The sequence below is a fragment of the Rutidosis leptorrhynchoides genome, chromosome 8, assembly GCF_046630445.1.
Source record: "Rutidosis leptorrhynchoides isolate AG116_Rl617_1_P2 chromosome 8, CSIRO_AGI_Rlap_v1, whole genome shotgun sequence".
Lineage (NCBI taxonomy): Eukaryota > Viridiplantae > Streptophyta > Magnoliopsida > Asterales > Asteraceae > Rutidosis > Rutidosis leptorrhynchoides.
In genome coordinates, this window is record NC_092340.1 from 320,376,816 (window position 1) to 320,394,107 (window position 17,292).

The 17,292-nt window shown below is 31.8% G+C and overlaps 3 protein-coding genes across 3 annotated transcripts; 1 reads left to right on the forward strand and 2 right to left on the reverse strand.

The window, feature by feature from the left end:
• Positions 1-1,363: 1,363 nt before the first annotated feature.
• LOC139864455 (protein FAR1-RELATED SEQUENCE 4-like) lies at positions 1,364-4,030 on the forward strand. The gene is made up of 6 exons (XM_071853036.1): positions 1,364-2,271; positions 2,390-2,597; positions 2,711-3,040; positions 3,130-3,510; positions 3,584-3,667; positions 3,758-4,030. The coding sequence occupies exons 1-6, from the start codon at positions 1,364-1,366 to the stop codon at positions 4,028-4,030; spliced, it is 2,184 nt and encodes a 727-aa protein (XP_071709137.1).
• A 7,176-nt stretch (positions 4,031-11,206) lies between these two features.
• Positions 11,207-11,872, reverse strand: LOC139864456 (protein FAR1-RELATED SEQUENCE 4-like). The gene has a single exon (XM_071853037.1). The coding sequence runs from the start codon at positions 11,870-11,872 to the stop codon at positions 11,207-11,209; it is 666 nt and encodes a 221-aa protein (XP_071709138.1).
• Positions 11,873-13,535: 1,663 nt separating this feature from the next.
• On the reverse strand, positions 13,536-16,196 carry LOC139864457 (protein FAR-RED IMPAIRED RESPONSE 1-like). The gene is made up of 5 exons (XM_071853038.1): positions 15,289-16,196; positions 14,848-15,169; positions 14,127-14,801; positions 13,899-13,982; positions 13,536-13,808 (listed from the first exon to the last, which is right to left on the reverse strand). Exons 1-5 carry the CDS (start codon positions 16,194-16,196, stop codon positions 13,536-13,538), a joined length of 2,262 nt encoding a protein of 753 aa, XP_071709139.1.
• Positions 16,197-17,292: the final 1,096 nt, after the last annotated feature.

Consider the following 17,292-nt stretch of genomic DNA (forward strand, 5'->3'; position numbering starts at 1 on the left):
GGTACTAATCCTTCAATTGTTTCTTGAATTTTCAACATAAATAGGCAAAAAGATATATATTGTGACATTTCATCAAACATGTAATGGGCACTAGAAAATTATACAGTTAGTTATTAGTGTGTTTGTAAACGATCCATATGACTAAGAAAGTTCAACAACAAAGTTATGAACTAATGAAGTGAACTGACGCTATTACGAAAATAAAAAAACAGTTTAAATTAATTAACCTACTTATACATGTGAATAAACCCAGAAGAAAGTTTCAAACACCATGAATTAATGTCTCCATTGATTAATAAATTAAGGTAATGTTTAGCTTCAGAATGATTCACAAATTTAACCCAAAAAAAAAATTCGTAGATGTTAATAATCGACTGTGACTCAAGAGTGTGTATAAATTTGGAGAAGAAATGTCCAAGTGGAAATATATAAGAAAATAAGAGAGATGTTATTTTATTTTTGGTTAATAGAATTAGTGGGATTGCCAACTCACCCTGCCATGTCAGTTTGTATACAAGTGTTAGTATAAATTGTTTGTATTTTTAGAATTTCTCTAGACTGAGAAATTCTAGAAACACAAACATTTTACTAACATTTTTTTACAAACTGACATAGAATGGTGAGTTGGCATCCCACTCATCTAATTCTCTATTTTATAATTAAATATTTAATTAATTTAATACGTATTTACATAGCCTTTAAATATGGATAATATTTACTAAATAATTAATTGATTTTTGATAGCTAATATTACGTACGTAGTTTAACACCCTAAACCACCGTCTTTTTCTTCACGCTCGCAATTCATCGCCTTAATATGAATCGATCTTCATCTTCTTCACTAAACATAGATGAGTCATCTTACACATCTTCTCCTTTACATGATGATGGATTGTCATCGGGTACACAAGAATCTCTTAACGAAGAAAACGAGTAAGCCCCGTTATTGTTTCAATTGAATTCGTAGGTATTTATAGTCTTTTTTCTGTTATTTTGCATTCATGTTGTAATTGAAAAGGGTTCATGAAAACCTGGATGATGATGATGATGATGATGGAAGTGATACTAATTGTTGTGATAATGATAATAAGAATAATATGGATTTTCTTTCATTGATTCTAATATATAAACTTTGGTGACTGTAGGCATACGTTTACTAGCATTGAAGAAAAAGAGACATATTGTGAATTAAACTTAAATGAGGATGAATGTCATGAAGAAATTTCTCCTGAAGATAACCAAGGAAACAGTGATCATTGTGATCAAAATACTGAATTTGAAAGTCAAGAAGATGTCAATGTTCAAGAAAAATTTGAAAAAAAATATGCACCATGAAGATAATATTTTAGAACCAAAAGTAGGTATGGTATTTGACACAGTTGAGGAACTAGCCAGCTTTTATGCAAATTATGGTAAGAAAACAGGATTTGGAGTTTCTAAAAGGTCTTCCCGAAAGTCTCTTGGGGATGAGGAGAAAAGGTATGCTACAATTTCGTGTCATCGAGCTGGAAAGTCACAATCAAAAACAAAAAATAGTTTAAATCCACGTCCTATTACTAAAACAGAATGTGGAGCGAGAGTTAATGCAAAACGTGGAAGTGATAATAAGTGGTATGTTTCAAAAGTTCAACTCAAGCATAATCACCCCTTTAGCCCGAGCAAAGGACAATTTTATCGATGTAATCGGGTCATAAATGCTCGTGTGCGAAGGCAACTTGAAATCTTTCAAAGAGCAGGAGTAAGAATGAATAAGGGTTTCAATACATTGGTAGTGGAGAATAAAGGATATGAAAATATACCATTTACCGAAAAAGATTGTCGCAATTACATTGATAAAGTAAAACGGTTAAAGTTTGGGGAAGGGGATGCCGAAGCAATTCAAAGTTATTTTATGAAAGTTCAATCTACATTCCCTAACTTTTTTTATGCATGGGAGTTGGATGATGAAAATCGGTTGAAGAGTTTGTTTTGGGCAGATGGAAGGTGTAGGGCAGCTTATGAAGAATTTGGGGTTGTTGTCACCTTTGATACAACTTATTTGACAAATAAGTATCACATGCCAATGGCTCCATTTGTAGGTGTAAACCATCATGGACAATCCGTATTGCTCGGTTGTGGATTGGTTTCAAATGAAGATACTAAGTCTTTTATATGGCTTTTTCAAACATGGCTTACATGTATGTATGGACGTGCTCCTGCAGCCATCATAACAGACCAAGATCAAGCAATGAAAAAAGCAATTGAAGTTGTATTTCCCGCTGTACGTCATAGGTACACCATTGAACATATGATTATGTTTAAATTTTTAAAAACAATACTACTTATTTGTTATCTATAATTGTAGAATGAAATTAATACACTAGTGCATTTGATCACGTCATACTTGCAGGTGGTGTTTATGGCATATACTTAAAAAGCTACCTGACAAGCTTGGTAGGCATAAGAGATATAAATTAGTTAAGTACAAGCTTAAAAAAGCTGTGTATGATAATTTTACTCCTGTTGAATTTGAAACCGCGTGGAATAATATGCTAGAAAAGTGCCACCTCAAAAATAATAGGTGGTTGAAAGGTTTGTTTGATGAAAGACAACGTTGGGTCCCTTGTTTTGTGAAAGATATTTTTTGGGCGGGGATGTCTACTACTCAAAGAAGTGAGAGCATAAATCATTTTTTGATAAATATGTAAACAAAAAAACGACATTGAAGCAGTTTGTTGAACAATATGAAAATGCATTAAGGGACAGGGCCGAAAAGGAAAATGTAGAAGATTTTAATTCTTACAATTCGTGGTATCCGCCAATCACCCGTTATGCCATGGAGGAACAAGTAAAGGCTGTTTTCACAAATTCTAAGTTTAAAGAGTTCCGAAATGAGTTAACGGGAAAAATGTATTGTGAGATTGGTTCTTCAAAATTAGAAGAGGAGTATTTACAATATGAAGTAGTTGAGGATATTATGATTGATGAAAATATAATAAAGAAGTCATTTACTGTTAGGTTGAAAAAGGCTGATTGTGTGGAAGAATGTGATGTTAAATGTGTTTGTCGTTTGTTTGAGTTTCGAGGAATGTTGTGTAGGCATGCACTTACGGTACTCATTGGTAATAACATATATTCGGTACCAACTAGATATATCCTAAAAAGATGGAGAAAAATGTGAAGAGGAAGCATACTAAGGTTAAGGTAAGTTATAGTGATTGGGAGGGCTCAGAAGTTGGAAGTCGTTATGATAAAATGTGTAGTGCTTTCTCTGAAGTGGCAGACTTCGCATCAGAGTTTGAAGAAAAGTGCAGTCTTGTACTTAACAGAGTCAACGAATTAAAGAAGGAGGTCTTAGATGGAAAAAGTAATGATGGTAGTTTTGTCTCTACTCAAAAGGTGAGTCCTTCTAAGAAGGATAAAGTTACGATTCGTGATCCGGTGCCGGTTCGGGGAAAAGGTCGTCCTCCAAATAGTAGGCTTAAGTCCAAGTCTGAGAAAGTCATTACCAAAATGCAGAAGAAAAATAAGGTATTATAACTATATTTTTCAATTCACTTAATTGTTTTTGAGTATATTGATAAATGCCCAATTGCAATTGTAGAAGTCACAAGGTTCTGATCATAAAGAAGTTGGTGGTTTTGATGATAATGGACCAGTGAAGAAACGCACAAAGAATGGGAAAGAGGTAATTTACTAACGAAGTAAATATGTACTATTAAACTTGTTTTATAGTACACTGACTATAACAATCCACCATGTTTTATATCGATTGTAGGTTATTCAAAATGTCTACCATGTTGAGAATGAATATAGTCTTACGAAATATGCTAACTATCCGAATCACTATGGTGGATTTATTCCGCATTATGCTAGTCAAGAGCCATACTATCCTTTGCCAATGAATCATATGTTTCACCAAGTATCACAACTACAACATTTAGGCGTCCAAGTGCAACAACCTTCACAAGTCAACTCTCTGAATGCAGCCTTTAAAGATCCAAATATGACATTTATCTATCCAAATACATCTGAATTTTTCGGTCCATAGTTGGAGTCTTGTTATTTAACTCGTATATTCAATATGTCACAATTTCCATTATAGACTGCTTTATTATCTACCGTGGATATTGTCTTGTGTGGATATTGTTTTTTATTTGTTCTAATCTTTGAGTTATTACTAGTTTATCATCTTGTAAGTTCATGGATCTTTATGGTCTCTGTTATTTAAAGTTGTTCTAAAGTATTACTCCTAATAAACACTTGACAATAAATGTATATGAGCTTGTAATATGGATGCTGCACCATAATGTACACCATAATGTAGGTACATGTATGAATATGATCTTATAATGAAGGTACTAATCCCTCAATTGTTTCCTGAATTTTCAACATAAATAGGCAAAAAGATATATACTGTGACATTTCATCAAACATGTAATGGGCACTAGAAAATTATACAGTTAGTTATTAGTGTGTTTGTAAACGATCCATATGACTAAGAAAGTTCAACAACAAAGTTATGAACTAATGAAGTGAACTGACGCTATTACGAAAATAAAAAAACAGTTTAAATTAATTAACCTACTTATACATGTGAATAAACCCAGAAGAAAGTTTCAAACACCATGAATTAATGTCTCCATTGATTAACAAATTAAGGTAATGTTTAGCTTCAGAATGATTCACAAATTTAACCCCCAAAAAAAAATTCGTAGATGTTAATAATCGACTGTGACTCAAGAGTGTGTATAAATTTGGAGAAGAAATGTCCAAGTGGAAATATATAAGAAAATAAGAGAGATGTTATTTTATTTTTGGTTAATAGAATTAGTGGGATTGCCAACTCACCCTGCCATGTCAGTTTGTATACAAGTGTTAGTATAAATTGTTTGTATTTCTAGAATTTCTCTAGACTGAGAAATTCTAGAAACACAAACGTTTTACTAACATTTTTTTACAAACTGACATGGAATGGTGAGTTGGCATCCCACTCATCTAATTCTCTATTTTATAATTAAATATTTAATTAATTTAATACGTATTTACATAGTCTTTAAATATGGATAATATTTACTAAATAATTAATTGATTTTTGATAGCTAATATTACGTACGTAGTTTAACACCCTAAACCACCATCTTTTTCTTCACGCTCGCAATTCATCGCCTTAATATGAATCGATCTTCATCTTCTTCACTAAACATAGATGAGTCATCTTACACATCTTCTCCTTTACATGATGATGGATTGTCATCGGGTACACAAGAATCTCTTAACGGAGAAAACGAGTAAGTCCCGTTATTGTTTCAATTGAATTCGTAGGTATTTATAGTCTTTTTTCTGTTATTTTGCATTCATGTTGTAATTGAAAAGGGTTCATGTAAACCTGGATGATGATGATGATGATGGAAGTGATACTAGTTGTTGTGATAATGATAATAAGAATAATATGGATTTTCTTTCATTGATTCTAATATATAAATTTTGGTGACTGTAGGCATACGTTTACTAGCATTGAAGAAAAAGAGACATATTGTGAATTAAACTTAAATGAGGATGAATGTCATGAAGAAATTTCTCCTGAAGATAACCAAGGAAACAGTGATCATTGTGATCAAAATACTGAATTTGAAAGTCAAGAAGATGTCAATGTTCAAGAAAAATTTGAAAAAAATATGCACCATGAAGATAATATTTTAGAACCAAAAGTAGGTATGTTATTTGACACAGTTGAGGAACTAGCCAGCTTTTATGCAAATTATGGTAAGAAAACAGGATTTGGAGTTTCTAAAAGGTCTTCCCGAAAGTCTCTTGAGGATGAGGAGAAAAGGTATGCTACAATTTCGTGTCATCGAGCTGGAAAATCACAATCAAAAACAAAAAATAGTTAAAATCCACGTCCTATTACGAAAACAGAATGTGGAGCGAGAGTTAATGCAAAACGTGGAAGTGATAATAAGTGGTATGTTTCAAAAGTTCAACTCAAGCATAATCACCCCTTTAGCCCGAGCAAAGGACGATTTTATTGATGTAATCGGGTCATAAATGCTTGTGTGCCAAGGCAACTTGAAATCTTTCAAAGAGCAGGAGTAAGAATGAATAAGGGTTTCAATACATTGGTAGTGGAGAATAAAGGATATAAAAATATACCATTTACCGAAAAAGATTGTCGCAATTACATTGATAAAGTAAAACGGTTAAAGTTTGGGGAAGGGGATGCCGAAGCAATTCAAAGTTATTTTATGAAAGTTCAATCTACATTCCCTAACTTTTTTTATGCATGGGAGTTGGATGATGAAAATCGGTTGAAGAGTTTGTTTTGGGCAGATGGAAGGTGTAGGGCAGCTTATGAAGAATTTGGGGATGTTGTCACCTTTGATACAACTTATTTGACAAATAAGTATCACATGCCAATGGCTCCATTTGTAGGTGTAAACCATCATGGACAATCCGTATTGCTCGGTTGTGGATTGGTTTCAAATGAAGATACTAAGTCTTTTATATGGCTTTTTCAAACATGGCTTACATGTATGTATGGACGTGCTCCTGCAGCCATCATAACAGACCAAGATCAAGCAATGAAAAAAGCAATTGAAGTTGTATTTCCCGCTGTACGTCATAGGTACACCATTGAACATATGATTATGTTTAAATTTTTAAAAACAATACTACTTATTTGTTATCTATAATTGTAGAATGAAATTAATACACTAGTGCATTTGATCACGTCATACTTGCAGGTGGTGTTTATGGCATATACTTAAAAAGCTACCTGACAAGCTTGGTAGGCATAAGAATTATAAATTAGTTAAGTACAAGCTTAAAAAAGCTGTGTATGATACTTTTACTCCTGTTGAATTTGAAACCGCGTGGAATAATATGCTAGAAAAGTGCCACCTCAAAAATAATAGGTGGTTGAAAGGTTTGTTTGATGAAAGACAACGTTGGGTCCCTTGTTTTGTGAAAGATATTTTTTGGGCGGGGATGTCTACTACTCAAAGAAGTGAGAGCATAAATTCATTTTTTGATAAATATGTAAACAAAAAAACGACATTGAAGCAGTTTGTTGAACAATATGAAAATGCATTAAGGGACAGGGCCGAAAAGGAAAATGTAGAAGATTTTAATTCTTACAATTCATGGTATCCGCCAATCACCCGTTATGCCATGGAAGAACAAGTAAAGGCTGTTTTCACAAATTCTAAGTTTAAAGAGTTCCGAAATGAGTTAACGGGAAAAATGTATTGTGAGATTGGTTCTTCAAAATTAGAAGAGGAGTATTTACAATATGAAGTAGTTGAGGATATTATTATGATTGATTAAAATATAATAAAGAAGTCATTTACTGTTAGGTTGAAAAAGGCTGATTTTGTGGAAGAATGTGATGTTAAATGTGTTTGTCGTTTGTTTAAGTTTCGAGGAATGTTGTGTAGGCATGCACTTATGGTACTCATTGGTAATAACATATATTCGGTACCAACTAGATATATCCTAAAAAGATGGAGAAAAGATGTGAAGAGGAAGCATACTAAGGTTAAGGTAAGTTATAGTGATTGGGAGGGCTCAGAAGTTGGAAGTCGTTATGATAAAATGTGTAGTGCTTTCTCTGAAGTGGCAGACTTGGCATCAGAGTTTGAAGAAAAGTGCAGTCTTGTACTTAATAGAGTCAACGAATTAAAGAAGGAGGTCTTAGATGGAAAAAGTAATGATGGTAGTTTTGTCTCTACTCAAAAGGCGAGTCCTTCTAAGAAGGATAAAGTTACGATTCGTGATCCGGTGCCGGTTCGGGGGAAAGGCCGTCCTCCAAATAGTAGGCTTAAGTCCAAGTCTGAGAAAGTCATTACCAAAATGCAGAAGAAAAATAAGGTATTAAAACTATATTTTTCAATTCACTTAATTGTTTTCGAGTATATTGATAAATGCCCAATTGCAGTTGTAGAAGTCACGAGGTTCTGATCATAAAGAAGTTGGTGGTTTTGATGATAATGGACCAGTGAAGAAACGCACAAAGAATGGGAAAGAGGTAATTTACTAACGAAGTAAATATGTACTATTAAACTTGTTTTATAGTACACTGACTATAACAATCCACCATGTTTTATATCGATTGTAGGCTATTCAAAATGTCTACCATGTTGAGAATGAATATAGTCATACGAAATATGCTAACTATCTGCATCACTATGGTGGATTTGTTCCGCATTATGCTAGTCAAGAGCCATACTATCCTTTGCCAATGAATCATATGTTTCACCAAGTATCACAACTACAACATTTAGGCGTCCAAGTGCAACAACCTTCACAAGTCAACTCTCTGAATGCAGCCTTTAAAGATCCAAATACGACATTTATCTATCCAAATACATCTGAATTTTTCGGTCCATAGTTGGAGTCTTGTTATTTAACTCGTATATTCAATATGTCACAATTTCCATTATAGACTGCTTTATTATCTACCGTGGATATTGTCTTGTGTGGATATTGTTTTTTATTTGTTCTAATCTTTGAGTTATTACTAGTTTATCATCTTGTAAGTTCATGGATCTTTATGGTCTCTGTTATTTAAAGTTGTTCTAAAGTATTACTCCTAATAAACACTTGACAATAAATGTATATGAGCTTGTAATATGGATGCTGCACCATAATGTACACCATAATGTAGGTACATGTATGAATATGATCTTATAATGAAGGTACTAATCCCTCAATTGTTTCCTGAATTTTCAACATAAATAGGCAAAAAGATATATATTGTGACATTTCATCAAAAATGTAATGGGCACTAGAAAATTATACAGTTAGTTTCATCAAAAATGTAATGGGCACTAGAAAATTATACAGTTAGTTATTAGTGTGTTTGTAAACGATCCATATGACTAAGAAAGTTCAACAACAAAGTTATGAACTAATGAAGTGAACTGACGCTATTACGAAAATAAAAAAACAGTTTAAATTAATTAACCTACTTATACATGTGAATAAACCTAGAAGAAAGTTTCAAACACCATGAATTAATGTCTCCATTGATTAACAAATTAAGGTAATGTTTAGCTTCAGAATGATTCACAAATTTAACCCAAAAAAAAATAAAAATTCGTAGATGTTAATAATCGACTGTGACTCAAGAGTGTGTATAAATTTGGAGAAGAAATGTCCAAGTGGAAATATATAACAAAATAAGAGAGATGTTATTTTATTTTTGGTTAATAGAATTAGTGGGATTGCCAACTCACCCTGCCATGTCAGTTTGTATACAAGTGTTAGTATAAATTGTTTGTATTTCTAGAATTTCTCTAATGTTAAATTACTAGTGAAATGACCCGTAAAATTATGGGTTTGTTCAAACGAAATAATTTAATGACATGTTTTAGGTATTAAATGAATGTAATTGCTAAAATCATTTATTTTAATTACCCGTTTAACTAAGAAACTTGTCGTTGTTTTTACAAATGTATAGAGACATGTATTTTCGCATACATATGTGACGTAATTAATTTCGTAAAAAGAATTCATATTTGAATATTAATAATATAATAATTATAATTATAATTATTATATTAAAAGTAAATAATAAGTTCTAGTTGCTTACTAGAAGCCTAATAAAATCTGTCGTTATAAAAAAAATGTCCCATTATATATTTTGGTTGTAGATTGCAACATATCAGTTTTCCTGGTTCGCCAACAGCTTTTTTGACGTTGGTTTAAGTAGGTTTAGGGAGTTTCAACCGTAGTTCTTGTGGTAGTTTTCAAATAGTATATGTTTGTACAATGCGTAGGTTTATATTTGGGTCTTGTTTAATTGATTTGTCAAATAGATCGTTGGATCTAACAAATAGGAATGGTAATGAGCACCTGATTCATTCGATGGATATCTACTCAATTCACCCGCTTCGTGATGGATATGGATGAATCTAAATAGATATGGATTCAAATATGGATGTATCTAAATGGATATTGATATGGACATGGATGAAAAGTTTCATTCATGGATATATCCACTACCATCCGAAATACATATACAAATTCATAAATATAGATATATGCTTACATATCTACTATTACAAGTTCATTTACCGTTAGATTTACATGTTGTTTTCAAGCTTATAATGAAATAACAATAATAATATATTACAATAAAACACGTATCTAACAAAATAAACTTACAAAATTCAAATTTAATTTTTCATAACATATGTTTTATAATAAACTTAACAAATTTTGTTAATCTTCGACAAAAATTATACATTCTTATGGATAGATTTTAATTATGTCATGTTATATTTATTTTTTTCTATACTACGTTTTTATTTTAATCGCATATTAAAAAATATTATAACATTTTTTTAATATTCATTGAATATCCATTAACCCGTTTAATCTACAGATATGAATATGGATAGCTGATCTGAAACTAAATGGATATGGACATGGATATGAATGGACAAAAACTAAATGAATATGGATATAGATACAGCATCATCCGATTCATTGACATCCCTACTACCAAATAGACGTTATCGATTTTGAATAAATATTCTAACAAAATTAGATATTCTAGATCAACTTTAAATATAATACATATCTTTTCGCAACACACACAAAAAAAAAAAAAATTATTAATGACTAGTTCCACTAATAAATATATTAAAATAGTAATATGCAATGGCGATTCTATTTGTTGTTGAGGGTGTCTCATACCACAACTAGTTTTGAATTTATTTTTTTAACAAAATATCTTTCAAATTGTATATAACACTACTAAATTTAACTATAAAACTCATATATTATTAAGATTTTGTGATTTTTTGGAAGTTCACACTCATAAAAGTAACCGACAAATGTATTAGTTCTGGAAAAAATTCAAGAACCTTTGAATTTTGATCATGAATTCACCACTAGTAATACGTCTTCATTAAAGATGATAACGCCTAATTATATTCAAAGTATATTTTTATACGCGTTATCGGTTCTCAACGTTATTACCTTGGATGATTTTTTGATGAGTTTGAGTTAGAATATGATTAAAAGTAAGATTTATGGTTACGGAAGTGTTAAAGTAACTTTGTACGAGAATTTAACGCAAATCGACGTTAAATCGAAGACAAAAGATATGCGGAAAAAAAAAACATGAAGGTGCTGACGTTGAAGGAATTAGGGTCACGAGGTTTGAATTGCGGCCATGAGATTTGAGCGGGACTAAATAAGTTTGAGTGGGTCTAAGGGACTAAATAAGTTTGAGTGGGACACAAAATCTGGTGAGATGTGGCTGATAAATTTTCAAAATGGTATAGTAAGTCATGTGATTTTCATCATTCAATTCCCATGCATAAAAAAAGTTAGGGAATGTAGATTGAACTTTCATAAAATAACTTTGAATTGCTTCGGCATCCCCTTCCCCAAACTTTAACCGTTTTACTTTATCAATGTAATTGCGACAATCTTTTTCGGTAAATGGTATATTTTCATATCCTTTATTCTCCACTACCAATGTATTGAAACCCTTATTCATTCTTACTCCTGCTCTTTGAAAGATTTCAAGTTGCCTTCGCACACGAGCATTTATGACCCGATTAAATCGATAAAATCGTCCTTTGCTCGGGCTAAAGGGGTGATTATGCTTGAGTTGAACTTTTGAAACATACCACTTATTATCACTTCCACGTTTTGCATTAACTCTCGCTCCACATTCTATTTTCGTAATAGGACGTGGATTTAAACTATTTTTTGTTTTTGATTGTGACTTTCCAGCTCGATGACACGAAATTGTAGCATACCTTTTCTCCTCATCCTCAAGAGACTTTCGGGAAGACCTTTTAGAAACTCCAAATCCTGTTTTCTTACCATAATTTGCATAAAAGCTGGCTAATTCCTCAACTTTGTCAAATACCATACCTACTTTTGGTTCTAAAATATTATCTTCATGGTGCATATTTTTTTCAAATTTTCTTGAACATTGACATCTTCTTGACTTTCAAATTCAGTATTTTGATCACAATGATCACTGTTTCCTTGGTTATCTTCAGGAGAAATTTCTTCATGACATTCATCCTCATTTAAGTTTAATTCACAATATGTCTCTTTTTCTTCAATGCTAGTAAACGTATGCCTACAGTCGCCAAAGTTTATATATTAGAATCAAAGAAAGAAAATCCATATTATTTTTATTATCATTATCACAACAACTAGTATCACTTCCATCATCATCATCATCCAGGTTTTCATGAACCCTTTTCAATTACAACATGAATGCAAAATAATAGAAAAAGACTATAAATACCTACGAATTCAATTGAAACAATAACGGGACTTACTCGTTTTCTTCGTTAAGAGATTCTTGTGTACCCGATGACAATCCATCATCATGTAAAGGAGAAGATGTGTAAGATGACTCATCTATGTTTAGTGAAGAAGATGAAGATCGATTCATATTAAGGCGATGAATTGCGAGCGTGAAGAAAAAGACGGTGGTTTAGGGTGTTAAACTACGTACGTAATATTAGCTATCAAAAATCAATTAATTATTTAGTAAATATTATCCATATTTAAAGACAATGTAAATACGTATTAAATTAATTAAATATTTAATTATAAAATAGAGAATTAGATGAGTGGGATGCCAACTCACCATTCCATGTCAGTTTGTAAAAAAATGTTAGTAAAACGTTTGTGTTTCTAGAATTTCTCAGTCTAGAGAAATTCTAGAAATATAAACAATTTATACTAACACTTGTATACAAACTGACATGGCAGGGTGAGTTGGCAATCCCACTAATTCTATTAACCAAAAATAAAATAACATCTCTCTTATTTTCTTATATATTTCCACTTGGACATTTCTTCTCCAAATTTATACACACTCTTGAGTCACAGTCGATTATTAACATCTACGATTTTTATTTTTTTTGGGTTAAATTTGTGAATCATTCTGAAGCTAAACATTACCTTAATTTGTTAATCAATGGAGACATTAATTCATGGTGTTTGAAACTTTCTTCTGGGATTATTCACATGTATAAGTAGGTTAATTAATTTAAACTATTTTTTTATTTTCGTAATAGCGTCAGTTCACTTCATTAGTTCATAACTTTGTTGTTGAACTTTCTTAGTCATATGGATCGTTTACAAACACACTAATAACTAACTGTATAATTTTCTAGTGCCCATTACATGTTTGATGAAATGTCACAATATATATCTTTTTGCCTATTTATGTTGAAAATTCAGGAAACAATTGAGGGATTAGTACCTTCATTATAAGATCATATTCATACATGTACCTACATTATGGTGTACATTATAGTGCAACATCCATATTACAAGCTCATATACATTTATTGTCAAGTGTTTATTAGGAGTAATACTTTAGAACAACTTTAAATAACAGAGACCATAAAGATCCATGAACTTACAAGATGATAAACTAGTAATAACTCAAAGATTAGAACAAATAAAAAACAATATCCACACAAGACAATATCCACGGTAGATAATAAAGCAGTCTATAATGGAAATTGTGGCATATTGAATATACGAGTTAAATAACAAGACTCCAACTATGGACCGAAAAATTCAGATGTATTTGGATAGATAAATGTCGTATTTGGATCTTTAAAGGCTGCATTCAGAGAGTTGACTTGTGAAGGTTGTTGCACTTGGACGCCTAAATGTTGTAGTTGTGATACTTGGTGAAACATATGATTCATTGGCAAAGGATAGTATGGCTCTTGACTAGCATAATGCGGAACAAATCCACCATAGTGATGCGGATAGTTAGCATATTTCGTATGACTATATTCATTCTCAACATGGTAGACATTTTGAATAGCCTACAATCGATATAAAACATGGTGGATTGTTATAGTCAGTGTACTATAAAACAAGTTTAATAGTACATATTTACTTCGTTAGTAAATTACCTCTTTCCCATTCTTTGTGCGTTTCTTCACTGGTCCATTATCATCAAAACCACCAACTTCTTTATGATCAGAACCTTGTGACTTCTACAATTGCAATTGGGCATTTATCAATATACTCGAAAACAATTAAGTGAATTGAAAAATATAGTTATAATACCTTATTTTTCTTCTGCATTTTGGTAATGACTTTCTCAGACTTGGACTTAAGCCTACTATTTGGAGGACGACCTTTTCCCCGAACCGGCACATCGTAACTTTATCCTTCTTAGAAGGACTCGCCTTTTGAGTAGAGACAAAACTACCATCATTACTTTTTCCATCTAAGACCTCCTTCTTTAATTCGTTGACTCTATTAAGTACAAGACTGCACTTTTCTTCAAACTCTGATGCCAAGTCTGCCACTTCAGAGAAAGTACTACACATTTTATCATAACGACTTCCAACTTCTGAGCCCTCCCAATCACTATAACTTACCTTAACCTTAATATGCTTCCTCTTCACATCTTTTCTCCATCTTTTTAGGATATATCTAGTTGGTACCGAATATATGTTATTACCAATGAGTACCTTAAGTGCATGCCTACACAACATTCCTCGAAACTCAAACAAACGACAAACACATTTAACATCACATTCTTCCACACAATCAGCCTTTTTCAACCTAACAGTAAATAACTTCTTTATTATATTTTCATCAATCATAATATCCTCAACTACTTCATATTGTAAATACTCCTCTTCTAATTTTGAAGAACCAATCTCACAATACATTTTTCCCGTTAACTCATTTCGGAACTCTTTAAACTTAGAATTTGTGAAAACAGCCTTTACTTGTTCTTCCATGGCATAACGGGTGATTGGCGAATACCACGAATTGTAAGAATTAAAATCTTCTACATTTTCCTTTTCGGCCCTGTCCCTTAATGCATTTTCATATTGTTCAACAAACTGCTTCAATGTCGTTTTTTTTGTTTACATATTTATCAAAAAATGAATTTATGCTCTCACTTCTTTGAGTAGTAGACATCCCAGCCCAAAAAATATCTTTCACAAAACAAGGGACCCAACGTTGTCTTTCATCAAACAAACCTTTCAACCACCTATTATTTTTGAGGTGGCACTTTTCTAGCATATTATTCCACGCGGTTTCAAATTCAACAGGAGTAAAAGTATCATACACAAGTTTTTTAAGCTTGTACTTAACTAATTTATATCTCTTATGCCTACCAAGCTTGTCAGGTAGCTTTTTAAGTATATGCCATAAACACCACCTGCAAGTATGACATGATCAAATGCACTAGTGTATTAATTTCATTCTACAATTATAGATAACAAATAAGTAGTATTGTTTTTAAAAATTTGAAACATAATCATATGTTCAATGGTGTACCTATGACGTACAGCGGGAAATACAACTTCAATTGCTTTTTTCATTGCTTGATCTTGGTCTGTTATGATGGCTGCAGGAGCACGTCCATACATACATGTAAGCCATGTTTGAAAAAGCCATATAAAAGACTTAGTATCTTCATTTGAAACCAATCCACAACCGAGCAATACGGATTGTCCATGATGGTTTACACCTACAAATGGAGCCATTGGCATGTGATACTTATTTGTCAAATAAGTTGTATCAAAGGTGACAACATCCCCAAATTCTTCATAAGCTGCCCTACACCTTCCATCTGCCCAAAACAAACTCTTCAACCGATTTTCATCATCCAACTCCCATGCATAAAAAAAGTTAGGGAATGTAGATTGAACTTTCATAAAATAACTTTGAATTGCTTCGGCATCCCCTTCCCCAAACTTTAACCGTTTTACTTTATCAATGTAATTGCGACAATCTTTTTCGGTAAATGGTATATTTTTATATCCTTTATTCTCCACTACCAATGTATTGAAACCCTTATTCATTCTTACTCCTGCTCTTTGAAAGATTTCAAGTTGCCTTCGCACACGAGCATTTATGACCCGATTACATCGATAAAATCGTCCTTTGCTCGGGCTAAAGGGGTGATTATGCTTAAGTTGAACTTTTGAAACATACCACTTATTATCACTTCCACGTTTTGCATTAATTCTCGCTCCACATTCTGTTTTCGTAATAGGACGTGGATTTAAACTATTTTTTGTTTTTGATTGTGACTTTCCAGCTCGATGACACGAAATTGTAGCATACCTTTTCTCCTCATCCTCAAGAGACTTTCGGGAAGACCTTTTAGAAACTCCAAATCCTGTTTTCTTACCATAATTTGCATAAAAGCTGGCTAGTTCCTCAACTGTGTCAAATACCATACCTACTTTTGGTTCTAAAATATTATCTTCATGGTGCATATTTTTTTCAAATTTTTCTTAAACATTGACATCTTCTTGACTTTCAAATTCAGTATTTTGATCACAATGATCACTGTTTCCTTGGTTATCTTCAGGAGAAATTTCTTCATGACATTCATCCTCATTTAAGTTTAATTCACAATATGTCTCTTTTTCTTCAATGCTAGTAAACGTATGCCTACAGTCACCAAAGTTTATATATTAGAATCAATGAAAGAAAATCCATATTATTCTTATTATCATTATCACAAAAACTAGTATCACTTCCATCATCATCATCATCCAGGTTTTCATGAACCCTTTTCAATTACAACATGAATGCAAAATAACAGAAAAAAGACTATAAATACCTATGAATTCAATTAAAACAATAACGAGACTTACTCGTTTTCTTCGTTAAGAGATTCTTGTGTACCCGATGACAATCCATCATCATGTAAAGGAGAAGATGTGTAAGATGACTCATCTATGTTTAGTGAAGAAGATGAAGATCGATTCATATTAAGGCGATGAATTGCGAGCGTGAAGAAAAAGACGGTGGTTTAGGGTGTTAAACTACGTACGTAATATTAGCTATCAAAAAACAATTAATTATTTAGTAAATATTATCCATATTTAAAGACTATGTAAATACGTATTAAATTAATTAAATATTTAATTATAAAATAGAGAATTAGATGAGTGGGATGCCAACTCACCATTCCATGTCAGTTTGTGAAAAAATGTTAGTAAAACGTTTATGTTTCTAGAATTTCTCTTAATATTATCTATCTATAGTTAATATTAAAATGTTATAATGATGATGTCATTATTAGGCTAATTTCTTTGTTAAAAAAATTAAAAAGAAAAAAAATATAAGTATGGTGGATGATGTCATTAATCTAAATAATTTTGAATTAAATTAATTAATTATTATTATTAAATCTTATTGATAATTATTTTAATTATTAAAATTAAATAATTTTGAATTATTTTAATTAATTATTTTGAATTGAGTACGAGAAGGTATAAAAGCTAGACATAAGGAAACCAATTCTAATTTTATATTTTAATTTAC